General features: G+C 43.3%; 1 protein-coding gene across 3 annotated transcripts in view; it reads right to left on the bottom strand.

The window, feature by feature from the left end:
* phkb (phosphorylase kinase, beta) overlaps nucleotides 1–17420 on the bottom strand; it is a 124863-nt gene that overhangs the window by 32752 nt on the left and 74691 nt on the right. For all 3 annotated transcript variants that reach the window (XM_072671609.1, XM_072671608.1, XM_072671607.1), the window contains 4 exons: nucleotides 13871–13926; nucleotides 12918–13011; nucleotides 4044–4127; nucleotides 453–557 (listed from right to left, as the gene is read on the bottom strand). In XM_072671609.1, the coding sequence (XP_072527710.1) occupies nucleotides 453–557; nucleotides 4044–4127; nucleotides 12918–13011; nucleotides 13871–13926 (339 nt within the window). The remainder of the gene's footprint in view (nucleotides 1–452; nucleotides 558–4043; nucleotides 4128–12917; nucleotides 13012–13870; nucleotides 13927–17420) is intronic.

Below are 17420 nucleotides of genomic sequence, written 5' to 3'. Positions count from 1 at the left end.
CAACTAGAAATGAACTCCTTCTTTCTTCTACTTCCTTAATTAGTAATATTATTATTAATATTAATTTCAATAGAAATGTATTGATTCTGGATATAACTGATTATAAAAACTTCTTTCTATATATTAAAACTTCATTCTGGATGTAAATTTATTTAAAATAAATTCTGGATTTTATTTTGTATAAATTATATATTTATAATATAAATATTTAACATCTGATAAACTTTAGAAGTCCACATTTTAGAGTGGGGCTCCTCCAGCTTTCCTTCCTCATCAGCCGCTCGGGCCGACGGAGTCGACTGAAAGCCGAGCTGAGGAGTCTCCACCTCCATCTCCACTGAGGCACATCGTGCCACTTTCAATCCATCCTCCTCCTCGAAACGGGAGGTGATGAATGAGGGGCTGGTGGACGCTCTCAGAGAGCAGCCAGTCGTGACATCACTCCAGCTCACCTTGATGTCATCGATCAGCAGCATGACGTCCTGAGACAGGTAGAAGTCACTGAGATCAAAGACGATCGGGTAGCACACCACAGTCTTCCCCAGAATCCGATAAATCTGCAGCAGAGAGAGAGAGAGAGCGAGAGCGAGAGAGAGCGGGAGAGAGAGCATTACCCCACAAGATTGACGAGATAGCATCGTAGACATATACGTTGGCTCAGACAGTGCGCACAACAAGCCATCCATTCTAAACACTTACACACACACACACACACACACACACACACACACACACACACACACGAGCTGTAATGTGCACACAATAAAGGACCAAACCCACTTTAGCAAAGCTGTCAGGCTGCAGCAGTAAAAATACTCTTTAAACCTTTACACACACACACACACACACACACACACACACACACACACACGTGTAGCATACACAGATACATCCATCATCCTCTAATCCAGTGCAGAACCCTTATAAACTCCTGAAGCCTGTAGGATGTACTTGAACACCCAGGTCTTTAAAGAGACGATAACACCCCAAACTCCCCACACTCCGCTTCAGGAAGAGGAGCCAGAGATGCTGAGCAGGGAAACCCAGCTTCAATAGGAAAGAGTTGTGATGTCACAACCATGTCCACACTGCTGCAGTAGTGTAGCTCCACCTACTCCCACTTCACTGAGAAGGCTGTTGATGGTGCAGCGTCTCAGACTGTACGTTTTAGTATAGCCAACCAGAAAAGAGCACATCTGCAGAAATTAGGACACCCCATTAAACCCCCAACATGTTCAAACATCTGGATGTTTGATCTTCCTGTGATCAGCACTGAGAGATGAAGGTCATCTAACTTAACTCAGCCACTGATCAGGCTAAGCCACTGATAGGTGGTTGCTAAGGTTTCGCTAGATGGTTGCTATAGTGTTGATATGGTATATATGTTGGTTGCTAAGCCACTGTTAGGTGGTTGCTAAGGTTTCGCTAGGTGGTTGTTATAGTGTTGATATGGTATATATGTTGGTTGCTAAGCCACTGTTAGGTGGTTGCTAAGGTTTTTCTAGGTGGTTGCTATAGTGTTGCTAGGTGGTTGCTAAGGTGTTGCTATAGTATAGCTGTTGGTTGCTAAGATGTTGCTAGGTGGTTGCTATAGTGTTAATATGGTATATATGTTGGTTGCTAAGCCACTGATAGGTGGTTGCTAAGGTTTCGCTAGGTGGTTGCTATAGTGTTGATATGGTATATATGTTGGTTGCTAAGCCACTGTTAGGTGGTTGCTAAGGTTTTTCTAGGTGGTTGCTATAGTGTTGCTAGGTGGTTGCTAAGGTGTTGCTATAGTATAGCTGTTGGTTGCTAAGATGTTGCTAGGTGGTTGCTATAGTGTTAATATGGTATATATGTTGATGATATAGGTGATGCGATGTTGTCCGGCACAGGGGCCTGTTAGCTGGTGCGGTGGAGCTGGGGACCCGGCCTTACCCTCGTAGTGTCGGGACCGGGCAGAACCACATTCTTAAAGGCACGGTAACAACCAGTGCTTTCATTGGAATGGATACAAAGATGTAGGGAAGTGGTAATTAGGATAATTAGACTTCAAAGGAAAAAACAACAAAAAACACACAATACAGGCCCTTTAAAAGGAGGCTAACACGCCGGTGACTCTGAGGTGGAGACCGTATCTGAGCCGTTTCCCACTAATGACTGATTTTATCTGGGCGTGTCCTTCACAGAGAGACTGAGGCACGCTGCAGAAGACTCTCGGCAGAGAGACGAGCTGAAATAAGGACGGCTGCTTGCAGCTTTACTGCTTACCTACGAACACAGAGGTGCATGAGGCATCACTGACGTGCGGTAAAGGTTATCAATAACATGACCGAAAAGGGTCTACAGCAGCTTCCTGCACCGGTCAGCTCTAACCTCAGGAGTCCAGTGATGAACGGAGAGACTCTACATACCCATGCTTTCACTAGTGGACACTGAAGCTGATAACGGACCTGCCCGGTCATTCACATGTCCAAATAATTATGGACACCATAATGAACGCAATCAGCTACTTTAAGCTGCACCCATTGCTGACACAGATGTGCAAATGCACACACATACACAGCTTGTCTAGTCCCTGTAGTAGAGACGTACTGCCAATAGAATAGGACTCCCTAGGGCAGATAAGCATGACCCATAGGCACCATGCTGCCTAATAATGCCAGGCGTGGGCTTGTAGAGGGGTATGAAGCCCCCCAGCATTGAGGAGCTGTGGAGCAGTGGAGGAACTGTGTTCTCTGGAATGATGGATGGTGGAGCTCCATCCAGTAGTTGAGTTGGGGAAGTTGGGCATGATCATCATCCAACATCTTGACCTTGTCGCTGAATGCAATCAAATTCTCACAGCAATGCTCGTCTTCCAAACTCCAGCAGAAAGCCTTCCCCGGGTCGATCGCTGGTTTACTCTACAACCCTTAACACCATAAAGATAAATAAAGGCTTTAGAGGTGCTAGGAAGGTGTGTATGAGTGTGTGTATGTGTGTGTGTGGGATGGAAGGGGGGGGGGGGGTCCAAAATTGTTGCCATGACAACACCTTCAAGACTCTCCTCCTTTCATTGTCTGCAGGATTTGTGATTCGGGAAGCAAACAAACAAGGTCTTTATTTGATGATGTTTTATCTTCATCCTTATGAGATGTCTTTATATCAGGCTGACGTCTCTGGAGCCTCCTCAGCTATTGTTTGCGACTCTCTAAGAAGAAAAGAGGGTGATTCACTGCGAACGTGGAGGAGTTCACTATTCACTATGTGGACAAAAGTATTGGGACACCTGCTCATTCATTCTTTCTTCTGAAATCAAGGCTATAAAAAAGAGCTGATCCTGCTTTTGTTGGAGGAACTGTCTCTACTGTCCAGAGAAGAGGGAATGCTTTCTACTAGATTTTGGAGGAGGAGCATTGCTGTGAGGATTTGAATCAATTGAATTCAACAAGAACATTTAGTTCTTGATGGAGCTCCATCACCATCATTCCAGAGAGCACAGTTCTTTCACTGCTCCACAGCTCCTCAATGCTGGGGGGCTTTATACCCCTCTAGCCCACGCCTGACATTATGCAGCATGGAGCCAATAGGTTCATCATGTTTATCTGCTCCAGAGAGTCCTGTTCTACCTTCTTTACTCATCCTGTGGTTCTGCTGTTGGGCTGATCTTACTGGGACGTCCTGACCTGGTCATGGTGGTCAGCTGTTCCTCTTGTAAATGATTTAGTGGACAGTGGAACAGCGGCTGATCTCTAACTGTTCTGAGATCTTTTTTAAACCCTTTCCCAGACTCCTCTGCATCTCCACCCTTCTTTCTGGAGGCCTCAGAGAGCTCTCTGGATCTGGCCATGACGGTGATCTCCAGACTAAACATCAGACTCCTCTCGAGCCATGTGCGGCTCATCTGCAGCTGCTTCTAATTCTACACATTTGATGGAGTTATAAATGTGTGGGTGGTTCGAACACACAGGCTGTTTCATGGGGTGTCCTAATTTGTTCACATAACTGTATGTATTATTACTGTAATGGTCAATAAGTGTGTGTGTGTGTGTGTGTGTGTGTGTTTAGACTGCACTTACCTTACAAGTCCCAATGCAGCCCACTGGCCTTTCTGGACGTCCACTAAGCCCCAGCTTCTTATTGACAGCCAGGAAGCGATATGCCTAGAGAAACACACACATACACACACACACACACACACACACACACACACACACACACACACACAAATACATACATAGACACTTAGTATGTGCAACCTGATGCAGTATGTCCAGCTACATGCTGATACACAGCGTCCAGTGCACTCTGACAGCTGGAGCAGCCGGAGTGTTCAGTAGATTCCCACTGCAGAGGAAGACAGAAGGTAGTGGTGTGAATGCTAAAGGCAGAAAGACAGCACAATCAATACACACACACACACACACACACACACACACACACACACACACACACACACACACACAGGGAAAACAGCAGCACGTGGACACTCACAGGAGCTATGCCTTCACTTTACACAGCAACACAGCGGCTGCAGAGGTGATTCACTGCAACCCGGGGCGATACTCTCTCGCTCTTTCTCTCCATTTCAAACACTCCTGTGGAAAAGCAGCAGACGCCGTGCACACACACTGTCTGAGGGTCCGCTAATTTACCCATCCCCTTCGTTCAGAGCTGCCAAACTGCTCTGTATCGATCAATATTCAGCTGTCATGCCTCTGCCTGCAGGAAACCTGCCTGTGTGTGAGCTCTGCTGTAGGAGTACGCTGTCAGCATTCGCTTAAAAGCCAATTTCCAGCCTGCGCTTGCACCTCGCCACCACTAGAGGTCTCTGCCGCATCTAAAAATTAAAAAAAGGAAAAAAAAAAACAAAAAACAAAAGAAAAAAAAAACAGTTTGAACCCACCGAATCAGAACGCTCCTCGCTGTGGAGGCAATATGCTAAAGCGGCCCATAACACGAGCACGGGGTTCGGGGTGTAAATTGCTCAGAAGATAACAGTCATTGCGCCGAGGCTGAGGTGTGTGTTTGGTGAGAGTGTGTATCTGTGAAGAAAGAGCTGCTGCATCTCGGGTGAACTGTGCATGGAATAGCAAAGAGGAGACAGGCACCCAACCAACGTTTCCCCATCTGATCAAACCGCAGAAACGCATTACTGCGAAAGTTCTGCACAACAATCGAATTCACACAGGTTCTCCCTCTCGATGTGCTGATGGTCTGCTGCTGTGGGAGGTTCTGGTCTCTAGACAAGTGAACAGTGCAGCTACTGATTTCAGCTCTGCTCCAGGTTTTAGGGGAGGATGGTGAGGTTTTGCAGGAAGTTGCAGAGGTTGAGGAGGTTTAAGGGGAGGTTGAGGGTGTTTTGAGGTGAAAGGGGAGGTTTGGGGGAGGTTTTGGGGATGAATGGGGAAGTTTTAAGGATGAATGGGGAGGTTTTAGGGGAGGTTGGTGAGGTTATGTGGTGAAAGGGGAGGTTTTGGGGTGAATGGAGAGGTTATAAGGGAGGTTAGGGAGGTTTAGGGGAGGTTGGGAAGGTTTTGGGGTGATTTGGGAGGCTTTAGGGATGAATGGTGAAGTTTTGGGGGAGTTTGGGAAAGTTTTAGGGGAGGTTTTGGGGGAGATTTGGGAGGTTTAGAGGTGAATGGGGAGGTTTTAGGGATGTATGGGGAGGTTTTGGGGGTGAATAAGGAGGTATTGGGGATGTTGGGGATGTTTTGAGGGTGAATAAGGAGGTATTGGGGATGTTGGGGATGTTTTGAGGGTGAATGAGGAGGTCGGTGAGGTTTTAGGGGTGAATGGGGAGGTTTTAGGGGTGAATGGGGAGGTATTGAGGGAAATTGGGGATTAAGGGGTGAATAAGGGAGGTATTGGGGGAGGTTGGAGAGGTTTTGTGGGTTAACTGGGAGGTTTCAGGGGAGGCTAGGGAGTTAATTGGGATGTTTAGGGGTTAACTGGGAGGTTTTGGGTGAACAGGGAGGTATTGAGGGGAGGTTGGGGAGGTTTTGGTGGTTATTTGGGAGGTTTTAGGGTGAACAGTGAGGTATTGGGGAGGTTGGGGAGGTTTAGGGGTGAATTAGGAGGTTTTAGGGATGAATTGGGAGGTTTTAGTGGGAGGTTGGGGAGGTTTAGGGGTGAATTGGGATGTTTTGGGGTAAATTGGGATGTTTAGGGATGTATTGGGGAGGTTGGAAAGGCTTTGGTGGTTATTTGGGAGGTTTTGTGGTGAGTTGGGAAGGTTTTGTGGGAAGGTTGGGGAGGTTTAGGGGTGATTTGGGAGGTTTTGGGGGAGGTTGGGGAGGTTTTGGTGGTTATTTGGGAGTTTTTTGGGGGAGGTTGGGGAGGTTTTGGGGGGAGGTTGGGGAGGTTTTGGTGGTTATTTGGGAGTTTTTTGGGGGAGGTTGGGGAGGTTTTGGGGGAGGTTTTTGGGGGAGGTTGGGGAGGTTTTGGTGGTTATTTGGGAGGTTCTGGTGGTTATTTGGGAGTTTTTTGGGGGAGGTTGGGGAGGTTTTGGGGGAGGTTTTTGGGGAGGTTGGGGAGGTTTTGGTGGGTATTTGGGAGGTTCTGGTGGTTATTTGGGAGTTTTTTGGGGGAGGTTGGGGAGGTTTTGGGGGAGGTTGGGGAGGTTTTGGTGGTTATTTGGGAGGTTTTGGTGGTTATTTGGGAGGTTTAGGGGGAGGTTGGGGAGGTTTTGGGGGAAGGTTTTTGGGGGAGGTTGGGGAGGTTTAGGGGTGATTTGGGAGGTTTTTGGGGGAGGTTGGGGAGGTTTTGGGGGAAGGTTTTTGGGGGAGGTGGGGGAGATTTAGGGGTGATTTGGGAGGTTTTTGGGGGAAGTTGGGGAGGTTTTGGGGGAAGGCTTTTGGGGGAGGTTGGGGAGGTTTTGGTGGTTATTTGGGAGGTTTTGGGGGGAGGTTGGGGAGGTTGCGGAGGTTGGGGAGGTTTTGGGGGAGGTTGGGGAGGTTTTGGGGGGAGGTTGCGGAGGTTGGGGAGGTTTTGGGGGAGGTTGAGGATGTTTTGGGGGGAGGTTGCAGAGGTTGGGGAGGTTTTGGGGGAGGTTGGGGAGGTTTTGGGGGAGGTTGGGGAGGTTTTGGGGGGAGGTTGCAGAGGTTGGGGAGGTTTTGGGGGAGGTTGGGGAGGTTTTGGGGGGAGGTTGCAGAGGTTGGGGAGGTTTTGGGGGAGGTTGGGGAGGTTTTGGGGGGAGGTTGGGGAGGTTTTGGGGGAGGTTGGGGATGTTTTGGGGGGAGGTTGCAGAGGTTGGGGAGGTTTTGGGGGAGGTTGGGGAGGTTTTGGGGGGAGGTTGGGGAGGTTTTGGGGGAGGTTGGGGAGGTTTTGTAGGAGGTTGGGGAGGTTTTGGGGGAGGTTGGGGATGTTTTGGGGGGAGGTTGCAGAGGTTGGGGAGGTTTTGGGGGAGGTTGGGGAGGTTTTGGGGGGAGGTTGGGGAGGTTTTGGGGGAGGTTGGGGAGGTTTTGTAGGAGGTTGCGGAGGTTATTTGGGAGGTTTTGGTTTTTGGTTGCTAAAATGACAGAAATAAATAAAGTACAGTAATATTTCTTTATTTCTGAGTCTTCTGCTGAACACTGGGGCTCATGGCTCAGGCACCTGTGGCCACACAGAGAAGAAGAACTGTGATGGTTAGGAAGTCCTAGTTACGCCGGACAAGCGCAGAAACTGAAAGCCGTGTTAGAGAGGGTTCAGTGATTAAGGGGTTTCCCAGCAGAGAGGGGCGGGTGTAAACGGAGCGTCTGCTGAACACTCGTCTAACCCCTGACATTTTATCTGTATGACAGTCGTGCCGCCGTGCCAGGCGAGATCAGCAGGGCCACATAAAATGTGAGGTGTCGAGCAAACGTGTCTCTCCCACTCAAACAGCGGTGGGAACAGTACAGCCTCCTACACACTCTGAACGACAACGTACCATAACACACTCCAGCTGGATAGACGCCAACACCGGCCTAATGAGCAACACACAGCCTTGACTGCACTCACACGGACCTGTGGAGAGAAACTTATATGTAGGACTTCAGGTTCTTGTGGAAGTTCTCAGAGGTTAGATGAGCTGGTGAGCTTTCTGGCTTATTATTATTATTATTACTATTACTACTACTATTATTATTATCATTATTATCATCATTATTGTTATTATCATTATTATTACTATTATTATCATTATTATTATTATTATCATTATTATTATTATTATTATTACTATTACTATTACTATTTTTATTATTATTACTACTACTATTATTATTATCATTATTGTTATTATCATTATTATTACTATTATTATCGTTATCATTATTATTATTTTTATTATTACTATTACTATTATTATTATCGTCATCATCATCATTACTATTACTACTACTATTATATTCTTCTTCTTATTATTATATTATCATTATTATTATTATTACTATCATTATCATTATCATTATTATTATCATTTTTATTAATATTACTATTATTATTATCGTCATCATCATTTTTATTATCATTATTATTATTATTACTATTATTATCATTATTATTATCATTATTATTATCATTATTGTTGTTGTTTTACACTATAAAGCATTCTTATTATATTTCGCCACGCAGTTTTCAAGATATCCGCACCTTCCCACTCCAGCTTGTTGGCCTCCTGTGCGATGCAGGCTTATTTACAGTGTTTTGAAGTATTTGGACACATGGTTTCTGCATAGCAACAGACTTTTGCAGAACCGTTTTCCCACAAGAACAAATGGGCTGCAAAGGTTTACGCACCCATTAAATGTAACAATGATGCAAATACACTTATACCACTTAAACCATCAACACGGGTACCACAGCAACCACTTGGCAACATCTGAGCAACCACCCTAGACACCATAGAAACCACCTGATTATTTCTGCAATTAATTGATTTATTTTCTAGGTAATTATTTCAAATTAGAAGCGGAACTCCTACCAGCTCCTACTTGTTGCTTAAAATATTTAAAAATAATCTATAAAAATATTAAAATCTTAATTAATAAAAATATTAATATAAAGCTAATATCTAATAAAATAAACTCTATCTAGTTAGGCAAATAGGTCATAGGTCATTGGCTGGGTTTAGAAATATTGAACAGAATAGAGGTTTTTTTACTGTTCTTCATTTTTATGTTGTTTGTTTATTTTTGTCTTGTACAGTATGTCTTGTACAGTATGTCTATTGGGCTATGGAGCGGCTATTGATATAGCATTTAATGGGAATCCTAATTATAACACAAATACAACTAAACCTAAGATGCCCTAGCAACTGCCTAGCAACTGCTTAGCAATCACCTTTCATGGCAACTGCCTGAAATACTAGAGCAATCACCTTGCCACACTGTAGCACCCACCTAGCGTCAACTATAGCAACACCACAGCAACTGCCTGGAGGTGGGAACCAGTTTAGCCGCGCAACCACTGGTTGCAGGACTCCCAGCACTTCCAGCACCTCCAGCACCTCCAACACCTCCAACACCTCCAACACCTCCAACACCTCCAACACCTCCAACACCTCCAACACTCCCAGCACCTCCCTGTGACTTCCAGCACTCCAGCACTCCCAGCACTTCCAGCACCTCCAACATTCCCAGCACCTCCAACATTCCCAGCACCTCCAACACTCCCAGCACCTCCAAAACCCCTCGCACTCCCAGCAGCTCCAACACCTTCAGCACCTCCAGCACTCCCAGAAGCGCCAGCACCTCCAGCACTCCCAGCACCTCCCTGTGACTCCCAGCACCTCCAACACTCCCAGCACCTCCAGCACCTCCTTATGACTCATAGCATCCCCAGCACTCCCAGCACTCCCCCTGCCCAAAGTTATGTGCCAAAATGGAGTATTAGCATATATTCTGGACTTCTTGGGTCGGGTACAACCCTGCCATCTGAAATTCCCATCTTTTAATCAAGTGATGTAAACGAGGAGCGCAAAGCTCAGCTAATCAATAACAAGATTCACTGCCAACCATTTTTCCTTACAGCCGTTATTGAGGATGACGATTAGATTCGATGTTGCAATCTTACTCATCAGCACTCAAACCTTTCAAGTGTTTAAACCACCTCAGGGCCAAAAGAGCCAAAAGAGCAGCCTGGGCTTCCGACAATGGCCTGGAAAAGATGGTTTATTTAGGAAGGAATATTGTAGATAGATTTGCCTCTGAACTCAGAGGACTCTCATGTGGTTAAAATGCTAATTCTCAGATTTCAATACATGCTATTTTTATACATTGCACTTTTAACATGTAGAAATTACAGCACTTTATACACAGCCAGCAGCAGCGTGGGAGGTTTCAATCGTGTTATAATTTTGTTATAGTGATTTTTAACTACTAAAAATATCTAATTATATTAGCAGATAATTTATCAATAACTGATCATTCAGTTTTTATCAAGAAATAAAGCTTGAAACAGATCAAATAATCTGACAGTGGAATAAAAGGGAGGTTAAAAAAGGGGTTTTGAGGGAGATTGGGGATTAAGGGGTGAATGGGGAGGTTTTAGGGGTGAATGGGGAGGTTTTAGGGGTGAATGGGGAGGTCGGTGAGGTTTTTGGGGTGAATGGGTAGGTTTTAGGGGTGAATGGAGAGGTATTGGGGGAGGTCGGTGAGGTTTTTGGGGTGAATGGGGAGGTTTTGAGGGAGATTGGGGATTTAGGGGTGAATAAGGGAGGTATTGGGGGAGGTTGGAGAGGTTTTGTGGGTTAACTGGGAGGTTTCAGGGGAGGCTAGGGAGTTAATTGGGATGTTTAGGGGTTAACTGGGAGGTTTTGGGGTGAACAGGGAGGTATTGAGGGAAGGTTGGGGAGGTTTTGGTGGTTATTTGGGAGGTTTTTGGGTGAACAGGGAGGTATTGGGGAGGTTAGGGAGGTTTAAGGGTGAATTGGGATGTTTAGGGGTGAATTGGGAGGTTATGGGGGAGGTTGGGGAGGTTTAGGGGTGAATTAGGAGGTTTTAGGGATGAATTGGGAGGTTATAGGGGGAGGTTGGGGAGGTTTAGGGGTGAATTAGGAGGTTTAGGGGTGAATTGGGAGGTTTAGGGGTGAATTGGGAGGTTTTGGGGTCAGTTTTTATCAAGAAATAAAGCTTGAAACAGATCAAATAATCTGACAGTGGAATAAAACATTTTCAGTAATCAGACACACCTAATAAATGGAAAATGGAAAATTTAATTCTATTTTAATATTCTTAACTATCTAAACTACATTTAACAAAAATACCACTTTTTATTATATGATTTTCTGCAGTGTGCCGTCCCTCCACTCCTCTGCCCTCACTTCCTGCTGGTCCAGGGGATCGAACCCTCTGCCCCTGTGGCCGCAATGTTAGAGAAACTGTCCTGCTACATTCTCAGGATGCCCCTCGCGGCTGCCGACTGGGACAACCCCCAACAATGGTGCCTAGAGAACGCCAAAGAGCGCTCTGCTAGAACACAGCGGTAAAAACAAAGGATCAGAGCTGGATCAGGCTGAAAACAGGCCCTGATCTAATGGATTAGACATCTGGACATTTCAAGTGAGTCATTTGATCAGAGTGCCATTAAAGAAGAAACAGGCTGGAGCTGAAGCCGAGCATCACCAGAGAAGACGATCAGCTGGTGATGTGCATGAGTCGCTTGATCATCACTAAAGACGCCTCTGTGTGTCTTTTTGTCTCTAATTTAATTGAAAACTAACAGAGCAAAGACAAATCAGTGTCCCCAGTACTGCCTGATAATGTCCCTAACACACTCGGGCTGGTGAACAACCGTGGTTCGGAGTCACCTTTGGTGCTTCAATCCTGCAATGACAGCAATAACACACTGGTGTGTGTAATTGGCACTCTGGTAGCATCCAACAGGCAGGCATAATAGAGCCCCTATACACACACACACACACACACACACACACACACACACACACACACACACAGTGAACAAACAGCCTCAGAGAGACAGAAAGATTAGTATTCAACACATTCAGAAATCAGCACAGCACAGGGCCTGCAGAGTTACTGGGCAGCACACACAAAGACAACAGCAGCAAGGGAGTGTGTACAGGAGTGTGTACAGGAGTGTGTTAGTGTGAATTCACTGGCTCTGACAGTTATCAAACCACACTGCAGTAAATAGCTTGTTCTAATGGCAGGGTCTGACCGCCCACACACACCCACACACAGTCACAACCACTCTCAAACACATATACACACTCAGAGCCCTCACTGGCCACTTTATTAGAAACACTGAGCTTGTGCTTCCACTCACCGGCCACTTTATTAAAACCACCTACCTTGTGCATATCCACTCACTGGCCACTTTATTAGAAACACTGAGTTTGTGCTTCCACTCACTGGCCACTTTATTAGAAACACTGAGCTTGTGCTTCCACTTACTGGCCACTTTATTAGAAACACCTACCTTGTGCATATCTACTCACTGGCCACTTTATTAGAAACACCTACCTTGTGCATATCCACTCACTGGCCACTTTATTGGAAACACTGAGCTTGTGCTTCCACTGTAAGGGAGATGTTTCCAATAAAGTGGCCGGGCAGTGTAATATGCATACACATGCCGTCTCTCAGAGACAGTGGGGATGGGCTGCGGTGCCGGATGCGGGAGCCCTGTACTGGTGATTAGGCTGATCGTTAGAAAGCTAGGCTGCACAGCAGATGCTGGAACGCCTCTGCTGATAGAAGTGAGCGGCAGGTCTGCTCTGAGCGCTCGATCGGGCTGCAGCGGCTGCTTACGGTCAATCTGCAATATTTCAAGTGCACTTGAAAGATCCTGACTACCTGACTTACAGCGCTGATTGATTATCTGACATAATGCGCTGGCCGTCTCGAGCAGAGTGACTGATTGATAACTCCTCTATTGAGCCTAATACACTGACTGTCAGCGTGATTGACAGGCGATTATGACAAAGTGGATTTGTTGTGACTGATGGGTGGAGTGACCAGTCGTACCTTCACCAGCTCTTTCTGAGGCCAAATCTGAATGGGCTCCACCTGCTGGGGGGTCTGGGTCTGGATGCCATACGTGTTCAGGAAAACCTGCAACCTAAACACAGAAGCAGAATCTTCTCATTCAGCAGCAGACTGCAGGGAATCCAGCTGAACTACTTGTGAAAATATTGTGATTTATGAAACAGCATCATATCAAAATTCATACAAAGTTCCTGCACTTCTCTGCAACACCAGCCAGTATTTCTAATGAGGAGACTGGTGACAGACTACATCCAGTGTTTTTTTTTGAATATCTGCATGACTATCTGACTCCTGTCCTGAACTAAATAGCTTCACCATCATCATCATCATCATCATTATTATTATTATTATACTCACATTAAAGCCTCTATTAACAGAAGTGAAGTGCTTTGGCTGAATCTGCTGAATCTGCTGAACACACTGTATGTGTGTATGTGTGTGTGTGTGTGTCTGTGTGTATGTGTGTGTGTCTGTGTGTGTGCGCTGCAGGTTAGGCACAGAGCAGCGGTGTCAGACTCTAAATGAGTGTGTAAGTTGGTCAGGGCTGCAGGGGGCGGCGTGGGGCAGGGCTGATTACCAGGCTGGAGTGTGTGTGATAAAAGGAGGGGCGGAGTCAGGGACAAGCTGTGTTAAATAAACGTGACAGTATAACTCTCACACTCACACACACTCACACACACTCACACATACAGCAATCCTTTAATGTATATATTGCAATTAGAGGAGGGAGAAAGACCGAGACAGGGTGAAAGGAAGTGAGAGAGTAAATAAGGGAGTATGTGAGTGAGTGAGTAAATGTGAGTGAGTGAGCGAGTGAGCAAGTGAGAGAGTAAGTGAATGAGTGAGCGAGCAAGTGAGTATGTGAGTGAGTGAGTGAGTGAGTGAGTGAGTGAGTGAGTGAGTGAGCGAGCGAGGGGCCTACGGATCCATACCTCTGACTCTCTGCAATGAGCGCCACATGGATCACCACGTCGTTCTCGATGGGACCCTGCCGAGAACAAACAGAGCTTTCTCAGATTTCACAGCTTTCAGAGCTACAGAGAGAGAGAGAGAGAGAGAGAGAGAGAGAGAGAGAGAGAGAAGACAGAGAGCATCTCCTGAGGGACAAACACCGTCCCTGACATTTCCAAAGCTGAGCAACTTCACAACAGAAGAGAAGAGAAAAAACAGGAAAAGAGGGAGGAGAGGAGTGACAGCCTGATCGAACACAGAGAAATCACACTTCACATTTACAGGAGCCTGCGTGCGGTTCAGTCCCGCTAATTCATAACGGTTCCTCAATAATTCATAGTAATTACTGAAAGATTCACAGTGGGTGCTGAATAATTTATAGTAGATACAGAACGATTCATAGTGGATACTGAATAATCATCAATAATAAGTATTTCACGGTGCATGCTGAATAGTTCATAGTGGATACTGAATGACTCATAGTAGATTGTGAATAATCCATAGTAGTTTTTAAGAATTCACAGTAGATGCTAAATAATTCATAGTCAATACTGAATCATTCATAGCAGATACTTAGTAGCTTGCAATAGACAGAGAAAAAAATCATAGTGGATACTTAATAATTCATAGTGGATACTACTAGTAGTAGTATGTAATTAATTCACAGTGGATGTTAAATGATTCATAGTCTATACTGAATCATTTATAGTCAATACTGAATCATTCCTAGTCAATACTGAATCATTAATAGTAAATATTAAATCATTCATAGTAAATACTGAATCATTCATAGTAAATACTGAATCATTCATAGTCTATATTGATCCATTCATAGTCTAAACTGAATCATTGAAAGTCTATACTGAATCATACATAGTCTATATTGAATCATTTATAGTCTACACTAAATCATTCATAGTCTATACTGAATAATTTATAGTAGATATTAAATCACTCATAGTCTATACTGAATTATTCATAGTCTATACTGAATCATTCATAGTCTATACTGAATCATTCATAGTCTATACCGAATCATTTATAGTCTATACTGAATCATTTATAGTAGATACTGAACCATTCATAGTCTATATTGAACCATTTATAGTCTATACTGAATCATTTATAGTCTATACTGAATCATTAATAGTAGATATGAAATCATTTATAGTCTATACTGAATCATTAATAGTAGATATGGAATCATTTATAGTCTATACTGAATCATTCAAATTCTATACTGAATCATTCATAGTAGATACTGAACCATTCATAGTCTATATTGAATCATTCATAGTCTATATTAAACCATTTATAGTCTATACTGAACCATTTATAGTCTATACTGAACCATTTATAGTCTATACTGAATCATTCATAGTCTATACTGAACCATTCATAGTCTATACTGAATCATTCATAGTCTATACTGAATCATTCCTAGTCTATACTGAATCATTCCTAGTCTATACTGAACCATTTATAGTCTATACTGAACCATTTATAGTCTATACTGAATCATTCATAGTCTATACTGAATCATTCATAGTCTATACCGAATCATTTATAGTCTATACTGAATCATTCATAGTCTATACTGAATCATTCATAGTCTATACCGAATCATTCATAGTCTATACTGAATCATTCCTAGTCTATACTGAATCATTCATAGTCTATACTGAATCATTCATAGTCTATATTAAACCATTTATAGTCTATACTGAATCATTCATAGTCTATACTGAACCATTTATAGTCTATACTGAATCATTCATAGTCTATACTGAATCATTTATAGTCTATACTGAATCATTCATAGTCTATATTGAACCATTCATAGTCTATACTGAATCATTCCTAGTCTATACTGAATAATCCAAAGCCATTAATGAATAATTCTAAACTGGTAATAAATATGTACCAGCTGATAAACGAGCCTAACCGGCCTGTAGATGAATAATGGTGCAGATGGTGTAAGTGTTGAGGAACAGGACAGAAAGTATTTCCTCAAGGACAAAACACCGCCTGACATTTGTGAGCTGGGTGAACTCAGCACAGGGGAAAAGACGGGAGAAGAAAGAGGAGTGATGGTCTGATAGGAGGAGAGAGAGGAAACAAAAACAAACAAACAACAAACAGCCTGAAGGACACCTGAGCAGGAGAAAGGCGAGCTGAAGAAGAATGAGACCTCGAGAGGGTCCTCAGGGGGTTCTCAAGTTAAAGCAATGCTCTCGATAGAACCAGACAGAACCACAATAACTTAAAGAACCATCTGAAAGCTTAATGATTACTCTGCAGTTCAGAAAGCGACTCTGATTAAGTGAATTTTATACATGTGGTTATATATTTACATATCTGAAGACTATATACTCTCTGACTGAGAGCAAACATGACTTTAGATTTTAGCACTTATCAGATTGCGTCTGGCTTTTTCACCACATGGCACATGCCTAATAAAATAACAGAACATATAGTAGAGCTGGGCAATATGATGATTACGTATCATAATACATTTTAATATTGTGATAACAGTATACTTTTCTGATGATATGGAGGAGACTGTTAGTGTAATAAACACTGATCAGCTGCAGGTTACATTACTAACAGTGTGATTAGACTGAAGGGTTCATTAGATGAAGAGCAGCAGATGTTGAGTATAAACCACTGTATTCAGTACAGGAGAGGATCTGAGTAGTAGTTTAGAAGAATCTGTCGATACTGATGTTTTTAGTCTGTAATCACATGTATCGTGATAAAAGATCGTGATACAGTATTTTTGCCATATCGCCCAGCCCTATACATATATATATATATATATATATATATATAAATAAATAAAGTAAACCATACTATACTTTAGTTTATATAGTATAATACACATACACACATAAGTGAAAAAAAAATATATATATATTATTATTGTCCTGTTACTTTATAGTTTACTTAGAGTATATATATTTACAAGTGTGTATATATATATATATATATATATATATATATATATATATATATATATATATATATATATATATATATATATATATTTATATATACAGTGAGTCCAAGAAGTATTTGATCCCTTGCTGATTTTCTTCGTTGGCCCACTAATAAAGACATGATCATTCTATACTTTTAATGGTAGATGTATTCTTACATGGAGAGACAGAATATTAAAAAGAAAATCCAGAAAATAAATCTAAGGAATATATATTAATTGATTTGTATTTCATGGAGTGAAATAAGTATTTGATCCCTTAGTATTCATTAGCAGTTCTGGCTTTTACAGACCAGTTAGACACTCCCAATCAACTTGTTACCTGACCTGAAGCCACCTGTTCTCACTAATCACTTGTGTGAAAAACACCTGTCCACAGAATCAGACAGATCACACAGATTTCAAGTCTCCAACATGGGTAAAACCAAAGAGCTGTCACAGGACCTCAGAGTCAGAATTGTTGACCTTCACAAAGCTGGAATGGGCTACAAAAAGATTAGTAAGGTGTTGGATGTGAAAGTAACAACTATTGA

Source organism: Salminus brasiliensis, chromosome 25 (genome assembly GCF_030463535.1).
Source record: "Salminus brasiliensis chromosome 25, fSalBra1.hap2, whole genome shotgun sequence".
Classification (NCBI taxonomy): domain Eukaryota; kingdom Metazoa; phylum Chordata; class Actinopteri; order Characiformes; family Bryconidae; genus Salminus; species Salminus brasiliensis.
Note: the sequence above shows the minus strand (reverse complement) of the source record. Positions and strands in the feature narration are given on the sequence as shown.